This window comes from Aegilops tauschii, chromosome 5 (assembly GCF_002575655.3).
Source record: "Aegilops tauschii subsp. strangulata cultivar AL8/78 chromosome 5, Aet v6.0, whole genome shotgun sequence".
NCBI lineage: Eukaryota > Viridiplantae > Streptophyta > Magnoliopsida > Poales > Poaceae > Aegilops > Aegilops tauschii.
Genome location: NC_053039.3, coordinates 294,857,717 through 294,868,352, shown reverse-complemented (window position 1 = coordinate 294,868,352; position 10,636 = coordinate 294,857,717). Strand labels below are relative to the sequence as shown.

Genomic DNA, 10,636 nt, shown 5'->3' with positions numbered 1-10,636 from the left:
CGAATTTGGGTATCAAAATTTCAGTAGTGCAGTTGTGGAGAGGGCCAAATTAAGACCTGCCGGACGCAGTCCGCCGGTGTACAGGGCTCTGGTTAGGCAATTTCGGTTGTAGATGTTCTAAAAAAGTTGAAGTTGGAACTTTAAAATTCAAATGTTATAAAATCTCGAACACACAAATCCACAGTGACGATAGAAATTTGTGGCATCGCCTCAGGCTAGGCACGAACAAAACAATGCCCATAAACATTTTTTTTATGGAATGCCCAGGCAACTCCAGGAAGTGAACGAAACACGCTCGCTGTGCTAGAAAGTGGCGGCCCCACCAGCAAGCCGCACTTTCCAAGCTTCCTCCCAGTCGTAGCCCGGCAGTCTTCCGGAAGGCCCCGATTGACTGATCCCCGCGTCGCCGGCCGCCGCCCCCAGCGTTTCTCGCCGGCGGGCATGTCGCTGGAGCTGAGCATGGCCCTGGCGGCGCCGCCGGGGGGCGGGCTGCTGGCCCCGCCCCCTCCCGCCCCGCCCGGCAAGGAGCAGCAGGTGGCGGGGGTGGGGATCCTGCTGCAGATCTCCATGCTCGTGCTCTCCTTCGTGCTCGGCCACGTCCTCCGCCGCCACCGCTTCTACTACCTCCCCGAGGCCAGCGCTTCGCTCCTCATCGGTATGTTTATGTCACATCACGCACGCACGCCTCCGCGGCCGAGGCGACTGCCTGACCCTTGCGTCTGAACCCTAACCCTTGTCGCCGGCTGCTCGCACGTCTGATCATTTCGTAGATTCTGGAAACCTCCGTTTTAGTTCTGATCATGTTAATTCTCAGCCCCGTTTCTTCCTTGTTTGGCCTTAACTGCACAGAAGAACGGGATAATTAGTATTTCTGCTAACTTTAAACTAGGCTAGTGGCAGGGTCTGTTGCCTTGCTGTCAAATTGAGTATACCTGGGGTTTAAATCCATCATATGATGTCATGCCCCTGGGAGTGTGCAAAACGTATGTTGGTGAAATTCATTGGAGGGCTCCCCCCCCCCCCCCCCCCCCCCCCGACTTATTATAACTGTAAATTCCAGTTTCGAGTTCTTTGAGATATATCATTAGAAAATGGCAGCTAGTTTGATGTTCTGTGTTTTAGAGTGACCCAGTTTAAGATAAGATAATTGTTTAAAATGTGCCATCAATTTTATGCAGTCCATCTGTAGCTAGCTCCTCATTTGATAAAGGAGAACCATTGCATAAATATTTGCTTCCACGAAGTCTTCCTTCAAATGGGCAAACTAATATTTGAACAAGAAAATAAATCGAGATCTCCGATTGCTCTATTGTATATTTTACACCAGTTTCATAGTTCCTGTTTTCATTTCATTTCATTTGTTATATTGTGGGCATTCTTTGACTTACGGAACTTTCATGACTGTATTACAGGACTAGTTGTTGGTGGGCTTGCTAATATTTCGAACACAGAGACCAACACTAGGTTCGTGTTGATTGTGTAGTTTTGTTCTTATTTGGACTTCTGCATCATTTGCGTTGTGCTCACTGTAGCCTAGACCTTACACATAATGTTCACATGTTCCACTTGATCATGCCTTGTTCCCTCTGATTCGCAGGACATGGTTCAACTTCCATGAAGAATTCTTCTTCTTGTTCTTATTACCTCCTATAATATTATATCCTTTTTCTTCAGTCTTCTTGTTTTTAACATTGCTAGTACCTTGGTGACCAAAATAGGCTTCCTAACTTGTAACTTCCCCAAATACTTCTCTAACCCTCCTTACTGGAATATTTCTCTTTTCCAAATTGAAACTTGTATTCCTTGACTTCGGTGAACCCAATCAGGATTCAGCTTATCCCCAGTAAGTACTATACATTGATAATACTTCCTTTATCTAAGCTACTTTTCCTAAGACGTCTCTTTTCAGAAACCATTCTTTGCCAACTTTGGGGCCATTGTAACTTTTGCCATTCTTGGGACATTCATCGCTTCCATCGTAACAGGGATGCTTGTGTAAGCATAACATACTTTATTTGTCTACTTCTATTAAAATCTCTCATCTTCTAAGCCTGTATCTGTTTTCACTGCAGCTATCTTGGTGGACTCACATTTCTAATGTATAAACTTCCATTGGTTGAATGTCTTATGTTTGGCGCTCTTATATCCGCGACTGATCCTGTCACAGTATTATCAATATTCCAGGTGCCTAGCTTTTCTTTTCTCCATCTCATTCTCGGACCTTTATAGTTAGCTATATTTGTTCCGAGTCAGTTTAACTCTGTAGTGATTTAACTGTTGTTGTGGGCCTTTGCGCCTTTGTTCCCAAGGATTTTGGAATGGTGTAGTGATTTAACTGATGTTGAATGCAAATCTTAGTCAGGAACATATCACTATATCAGTAAATAAGTAACTAAAGTTGTCTCTGTTGTATGAAGAAATGCGAAGGATCCTATTTCCTAGTTTTCTGCTAGAAAACGGACTTCCTCATGCTTGAAAAGTGAAGCATCATTGCTTTGCTAATGTATAGGTAATACTTGATAAGTATGTTCCATGGGCTAGTTGTAACGCCCAGCCACAACCATCGGTTCCTGTTACGACCGGTGGGATCTAGAGTAGTCCCACAGAACAACACTGGTCTTTCTTACACACTTTGTCCTCGCTCGTGCGCACCCGGGATCAACTTCCCAATCAGTCACCCATCCTTAAATTATTTCAAGCCAAGCACACTTAACTTTGAGGTTCCTTGCGGATGGGCTCCCAGAAAAGAAGGATTTCCTTGTTGACATGAATAGTCCATCATTCCTATTAAGACATGATGTCATATACATCCCCACTCAAAGGAACCGGCGTCCTCGTACACCAGTGCCAGCATCCACATGTGCCCATGCGGTGTGCCACGATGGGTCACACACGCCATGTACATGTCTGCGCCACTGATCAGCACAGGCCTGTGTAACCGCGAGGGACGACTCTGATACCATTTGTAACGCTCCGGCCATAGCCCACTGATTCCCGGCCGTTACGCCTTGCGGGATCTCGACTGGCCCCACAGACCAACACTGGTCTTTCCTGTGCACTTTGTCCTCACTCGTGCGCACCCAGGATCAACTTCCCAGTCGGTCACCCATCCTAATGTTGCTCCAAGCCAAGCACACTTAACTTTGAGGTTCCTTGCGGATGGGCTCCCGAAAAAGAAGGAATTCCTTGTTGATATGAGTAGTCTATCGTTCCTATTAAGACAGGACGTCACACTAGTCTGGAAGTTCATATTTCCTCTCACGGTCTCGCATGCAAGATGAAGCGTCATGGCATATAAATATTATTAATGTCAGCATTTAAAGGTTCAGTTGTTACATTGATGGTCAATATTTAATGCCACATTTATTGAAGAGGTAATGCAAATGTGCGACCCTGAGTATGCTGAGTCCCTGAACTAATGACATGAAATTTGTGCTATCATTTCTGTGCAGGAACTGGGAAGTGATGTTAACTTGTATGCTCTGGTGTTCGGCGAATCTGTTTTAAACGATGCGGTCTGTTTTTACTTGTTTCCAGTGCATGCAAGTATAGTCAGTACTTCCTCGTGCCTATGACTAACTTATATGTCTTACTATTTGGGGAGTGCAGATGGCAATTTCTCTTTACAGGTTTGTTTCTATCAATGAGCCTGTTACATAATTCTTCCAAGATGTGCACTTCTTGCTTATGTCCATTATTTTCTTCAGGACAATGTCATCGGTCAGGAGTAATGCAGCAGGAGGCGAGAACATTTTTATGATGATTCTACAGTTCCTTGAGATCTTTGTTGGTTCAATGTCATCAGGTTAGCACCAGTGCCGAAGATAACACTTTTCAATTGGATGTAAGACTGGCAGACTGCCATGACGATACATACTTAGTTACACATTTTGGGCACTTACTAGCTAGAACATTTTAGTAATGACTAATCACAACTCTACTATTAACTTTTTTCAATATGCAGCATTCATTATTTCTTCATTTTCTGGACGTACAATGCATGACCCTTAAGGGATTACTGTTACTTAGTTACTCAATTTGACCCATACAACTCTCCTAAATAATCAGACTCAATCCGTATTTTCTATTGAATAACTGCACGATTTGCTGAGAAATGGCCAACCCCGGATCCATCGATCTAGATCATGGTTGGAATTACCCTCAGTTCTCTGTCTCTCTGTGTTCGCAACTTGCATGGACCCATGTAAGTTTCCATGTCATTCAACGTACTGCTGCCCTTGCTGTTTGGTTATGGTGCTTCCTTTGCCACTTTATCGTCTTGGTGCCATCGCCGAGCACAATCTCTATCACCGTCTTATCGCCATCGGTGTCGTCCTTGAGGAGTAGCAGGTATGGCTGCGAGAAGGGAGATGCAATGCAAGGGTGGATGGCACGGTGGGGAAAAAGCAGCAGGGAGGCAGTAGGAGTGTGGGAGATGGGGAGTACATGTGGAGGTGGCGTGGTATAGCAGATGGCTATTTTGGTGTTTGTCCATGTATTTCATTCCTGATTTGCGAATCAGAGTGTATACTCCTCATAAAACTCGATTCATAGGAAATAAGAATGAATGGCGAAACCAAATCATCAACCGAGCGAACCGCAGATCTGGTAATGTGCTAAACATGCTTCCCAAGCACGAGTAATGCTGGAGCAATACTGCTATGCATCACTAGTGCTGATCCATTGCAGTTCTTGTGTCACTTTCATGATATACAATTGTATCTTTGATGAACGAAAATTGGGAGAATAGTTAATTCGTTGTTGAGGTTCAGTTCACGTCCCTTTATAGGGATGACTCGATGCACTGCAACCATTACAAGTTTTGAGCAGCAAAATTGGCCCAGCTGCATTTATGCCATTTGACTTATGATTTCTACGGTACATGTCAGTACCTGACCTCAGCCTCTATGCCTACTTGTGAGCTTTGGAACTCTGTTCCTAGTAGCAGGACTTAATTCTTATATTGCTATTCTTTCTACGGATGTGCTGATTTTGTATTCCTCCTGGACATCTTGAGGATGTGGATTTAACATGTATTCTTCCCTCGTACGCATGAGAGACATTGGTACGCTGCACAGAGTTATAATATGTTTGGATCACAGCCCCTCTTTGATGTTCCTTCTCGTTAACAATACATGTGACCCCAGAGGAGATGCATCAGTATCTTAACTTAGGGATATTTTTTCTGGATAATAATATATTTCTGTATTTTTAGTTCTTTCGGATTTAGTAGTGTCTCATGTAATCATTCCATTTCTATGATTTGCAGGTGTCGGAGTTGGATTTATCTCTTCTCTTATATCCTTTCTCATTGTCTTGCATACAAAACTCTATTTACTAGTTTGCCTCATATGATGTCTATAATTCATGTTCTGTATGTTCTAGTGAACTTCACACTGTTGCTTCTAGTCCTAGACAACTGTTACTAGTGAAATGTTGTTCTTAGATAGCTGCAACCAAGAAAATTTGGTACAATCTACATAATATTATCTCGCTTCCCGTTGTTGGCATCACATACCCTTTTTTTGCCCTACTGTAAGATGCGTCGTCGTTCTTGTTTGCTGCTTTTGAGTGTGTGCGCTGGGGGGTAGGGGTGGAATGCACGATGTGAATTTGGATTATTTAGGCATTATTCCATCCTCACCACTTCCTATACTGTGTTGATGTTGTGATGCCTTGACCACCTGGTACCTATTTAAATATGCGGGATTGGATATTGACAAGTAAGTCATATCATGTTACCTATTTTCAGTCTTCACTTTAAATAAATTGACATATGTTGCCAGTTCTAAATTTGTGGTATGTTTACTATTTCAGTCTTCAGAACTTGGAGTGCTGCCTTTTTGTTCTCTTCCCATACTTCTCGTAAGGACATTTGAAACTTCACTCTTTCCATTTTGGGGTATTTTTTCATTGAACTGTTTCACTTTTAACTTTTAGGTATATGTTAGCAGAAGGACTTGGCTTGTCAGGAATTGTTTCTATACTATTCACAGGGATGGTAGGAACAATATGGAGTTTATTATGTGATATATAGTCATGTTTCTACTGTGGCTAGGTCTCCTGACATCATATTTGCTATTTCTTCTCAGGTTATGAAGCACTATACATACTCTAATCTGTCAGATAACTCGCAGCGCTTTGTTTCGGCCTTCTTTCACTTGCTATCATCTTTGGCTGAAACATTTGTGTAAGCTCCGGGACACTCATAATGAGCAACTAGATAATGCCCTGCGTGTTGCTGCGGATTTTTAAGCAATGAACTTATCAAAAATAAAATTAAAATATATGAGAATAGTACCGCACCACATTCAACCTAGAGGTAAATGTAGGGTGTATGCATGTTATATTGTTGAAAAATAAAAATAAAATTTATTGTTGAAAAATAAAAATAAAATTTAATGATGTGGAGGGCTTTCATGTTCTTTGATGATGTGGAGGGTTTGCATGTGGTGGAAAGTGGAAACTGAAAAGTTGAATGATTGCATGAGCGCTTGATGTGGGGGGCTTGCATGTGCATTTAAATGGGAGATGGCATGTGTGGGACATATGTGAGGAGGTGGATAGGCTGCATATTAAGATAAATAAGATAGTGGGAGTGAACTTCTTAGGTGTATAGGATTGGAATATAACTGCGTTTTTTCGTCCTAATTGACTATTTTTTTTCAGCTTCATTTATATGGGCTTTGATATTGCCATGGAAGAGCATAGCTGGTCACACGTTGGGTTCATCATCTTCTCGATTGTATCCTTTGTTTTACTTTCACATATCACCAGTTGGGTCTATTCAATTCTTTGCTTGGAGTTTGGTTCCTTGACTTAACAATAGATATTTATAATTGTTGCAAGGTACTCCTACGGCTATGCCCTTATTTCACATATATAGTACTGCCTCCATACCAAAATATAAGACGTTTTTGTAGGCTAAACTAGCCTACAAAAACGTCTTATATTTTGATACGGTGGGAGTACCTACTAAGGCCTCCTTTGGTTCATAGGGTAGGAAAATTATAGGAATAGAAAAGTCATAGGAAATGAGATGACATGCATCTCAAATCCTATGATTAGGAATAGGAAAGGAGATGTCCTTTGTTTCACATCATAGGATTTTTTCCATTGAGTCTAGGCTAATGTTTATTTTCCTATGAAATGTGGAGGATAGGAAGATTTTTCCTCCATAGGAATAGGATTCCATTCCTACAAACCAAAGAGCTCTATAGGATTTTTTTTCCTATAAAAATCCTACCCTATGAAATTCCTACAAAATTCCTCCAAACCAAAGGAGGCCTAAGTTACTAGACACTACAAAGTAGAAAGCATGTTTCGTTTAGATCTGACAACTGTGTCCTGCACTGTTTGGGCATTTAGCAGTGGTCATATTTTTATCTGTATAAAATACTCATGCCTTGTTACCGTGTTGTTAGTCACATACTTGAATTGAAGTCAAACTGGGTCTGCAATGATGTAGAACATGTAGAAAATAATGCATAACTTATCCCAACTATCGATTTTGTCATACCCAAGTAAGTTCAGTGGTGAAACAAGCACACTCTCTGACATTCTTTCCTGCAATTTTGTTTCTTTGTAGGGCAGCAAATGTCTTTTCTTGTGCCTACTTGGTTAATATATCGCGGCCAGAACATCGGCGTATACCTCTAAATCACCAGAAAGCTCTTTGTTTTAGTGGTGAGTTTCATTATACTGTAGTTGGCAACTTTAGACATATATGATAAAGGCTTCTATAAAGCCAATTTTCATTATTTGGATTTTGGACAAATAGGGCTTAGAGGAGCCATGGCTTTTGCGCTTGCTCTCCAATCTGTGCATGAACTTCCTGAAGGACATGGAAAGACGATATTAACAGCTACCACAGCCATTGTCGTTTTAACGGTATTTGCACATTTTCCACATTCTTTAATTTTGGGCACTAGTCAAGAAATGATGAAGCTACCAATTGGGATGGCATTTTTTATATTTGTATTGCATTTGTTTGGATGTCATGATGTGCTGCTTATAATTTTTGCTAGTTGGTCCACTTCTATATTAATTAAGCTTTTATTTTGCTCTGATGCGTATTACAAATATAGTTTCATAGAACAAACTATTTTGCCGAAATAATTAGGTAAACCTAGGAGCACATAATCAAGTTGGTACATCCTTTCTGTGCAGTAAAAGTTCTTTGTAAGTGTTGCATACATGACATTTCTGTGCTCTATTCTGGGATAGTTGGCACGTAATTCCATATTACCATCAGATACTCTTAAAGTGAGTTGCACAGCTGTCATGAATTACTTGAAATCATGCAGGTTCTTCTTATTGGAGGGTCGACAGGCACCATGTTAGAAGCTTTGGATGTAATTGGTGATGAAAATACATCAATAGAAGTAAGCATTGATTTGGTTTTCTGTTCTCACTACTCTTATCTATTTTCTGTGTTTCTAAAAAAACTCACATTCTTTCTGAAAATATGCTAATTTTTATGCTATTAATTTAATGCTGGCATCCACTGGAATTCATAGTTTTTTGGGGTAATAGCTACTCAGGGTCGTATTTTGCTATGGGCCTACAAAACAATTGCCCTCTAGCTGGGCAGCTGATCATGATTTGTAGGTTCTTATTTATATTGTATTATCATGCTGTGTGGCACAGTTTGCTTGCTTTTGATATTTCCAAGGATAATTTTGGATTTAGGACTAATTTCTGTGTGCCACCATTCTCAGACTTACGAGGATAACAATGGTTACATTCCCCCAACTTATGAGGAAGGTACATCGTCTGGAGGAGGATTGAGAATGAAACTCAAGGAGTTCCACAAAAGGTACTCGTTGTCAGATCATGTATTTCCATTTACATACAAATGATTACTCCACAAACAACTGATTACTGTTCAAATGATGACACAGCACAACATCGTTCACCGCCCTTGACAAGAACTATTTAACTCCATTTTTCACCAGTCAGACTGATGAAGATGCTGATGATTTCGGTAAGTAAAAAATATTTCGTCATTCGGTGGCCAGAGTGCCCACATACATGATTATTATACTACACAATGAATTCTTGGGTTGAAGCGTGTTATATTGTGTCATTAGTCTTAGTTTTTCCATCTGAATAATTCACTCAGAGTGTTCCTGGAATCGCTGATTACTCTCTGCTTGGTTCACGGCAGGTGATCAACCCCAAAACCAGAGACGAGGATTCTATGATCAATAGCAGAGTTTGAGCATGGCTAGCTATTATACACGGTGCCAAGTGCCAATGGACTTAATGATATCGTAGAACGTGGGATCCAGATTGGAACCATACACACACCTTTGCCTTAGTTGAGTAGCATATGGCAGAGCATACTGTAGGATAGAAATCATAAGCCTGATCAGGACAGCGTGCCTCCTGTATATATTTACAAGGCTCTTGGATGGTACATGGTGGAGCTCCAGTTGGAAAGGCAAAGTTCTGTGACGAACTTTGTTGACCCAAGCCCTTGTCTTACACCAGATCATTTGTTTCCAACAGCTCAGCGCTGATCATTGCCAACTGCATTGGCTCGAAAACCCTTGCTGTGAAGTGGACGTACCGTGTCTGAGTCGAACATTACTGTGATGTATGTATTCCAGTGAAATCTGAAACCATTAGGGACATAACTACGCTGTCACAGAAATGCCTGTCGTGAAGTGACAATGTATCGAAGGTAAGCCTGTCTTACCTCTGTCTCTGTGGTTCCTGATGCATGTTTGCAGTTGTCTGTTGTTGTGCGCACTTAAATCTGCTGTGTTGCTGTCATGTTCTTAGAGCTTTTGATTCCGTATGATCCTGATGTATGTTTGCCGTTGTCTGTTTTTAATTCAAAAAAGGAAAAAAACGTTTCAGTGTTTCAAAAATTCTGAAGAAAATCCATAGTATCGTGTATACTGCATGTGTGCAAATTTTCATGGGCAAATACATTGACACGCGAGGTACACAAAAATGACTAATTGATGATTCAAAAACAGTGAACAGTAATGCACTGCTCTATATAAAACCAACGATTTTCTCCTTGTGATAGCTCATTAATCAACGCATATTCTCATTAAATTTCACGCACATGTGGTATACATCCATACGTTAATGGTGAATTCTTTTCAGATTTTTTTGAAACTTTAAAATGCGATATTTGAATGTTTTAAAAAAAAGAGGCTCCATGGAATCCGAGCACAAAAACGTTGCACTTCTCTTAACAACCCGTGACTCCATCTCCTCGTTGTAGTATATAAGTTGAAAAGTGCATGAGACATAGACAGGTTCACTCAAATCTACATGCAAGACAAATCCTCTAATCACTCTCACGCATGAGAGGAACACGTCCAAACAGAGGTAGGGTGTTATCCTTAGAATAGAGGGCCCATACCTGGGTAAAACCTCGCCATGGTAGCCTCGCCCTACTGACGAATGTTGCACTGATCCAGAACGATCCGAGTCTCCTTCTCTGCGACGGTCACTATCTTGATCTCAGAGCTGACGAACTCCGCATTGGCATGAGTCTCGATCTCCGGAAAGTTCAGGACCTGCTTTGGCCGGCCTAGCCCACCAACACGCCTTCTTGAAGGCGTTGGCGGCGACGTCCGACTCGTCATACATGCCGAGTTGTCGTGCGTGAGCC

General features: G+C 41.5%; 1 protein-coding gene across 1 annotated transcript; it reads left to right on the top strand.

Moving 5' to 3' along the window:
• Window positions 1-330: 330 nt before the first annotated feature.
• Window positions 331-9,762, top strand: LOC109779848 (sodium/hydrogen exchanger 6). Its single transcript, XM_020338470.4, has 22 exons — window positions 331-655; window positions 1,413-1,464; window positions 1,598-1,657; window positions 1,819-1,843; window positions 1,910-1,995; window positions 2,073-2,184; window positions 3,453-3,515; window positions 3,610-3,629; window positions 3,708-3,805; window positions 5,270-5,298; window positions 5,692-5,723; window positions 5,818-5,865; window positions 5,941-6,001; window positions 6,093-6,190; window positions 6,670-6,745; window positions 6,830-6,849; window positions 7,589-7,686; window positions 7,781-7,890; window positions 8,307-8,384; window positions 8,721-8,818; window positions 8,904-8,986; window positions 9,170-9,762. The coding sequence occupies exons 1-22, from the start codon at window positions 442-444 to the stop codon at window positions 9,211-9,213; spliced, it is 1,605 nt and encodes a 534-aa protein (XP_020194059.1). The 5' UTR covers window positions 331-441; the 3' UTR covers window positions 9,214-9,762.
• Window positions 9,763-10,636: the final 874 nt, after the last annotated feature.

Bases quoted from the DNA above. Each gene is read 5' to 3' on its own strand.
- LOC109779848 (XM_020338470.4), top strand. From the start codon at position 442: ATGTCGCTGGAGCTGAGCATGGCCCTGGCGGCGCCGCCGGGGGGCGGG. The intron at 2,185-3,452 runs GTGCCTAGCTTT...ATTTCTGTGCAG, and splicing joins CAGTATTATCAATATTCCAG to GAACTGGGAAGTGATGTTAA. The intron at 7,687-7,780 runs GTGAGTTTCATT...TTGGACAAATAG, and splicing joins GAAAGCTCTTTGTTTTAGTG to GGCTTAGAGGAGCCATGGCT.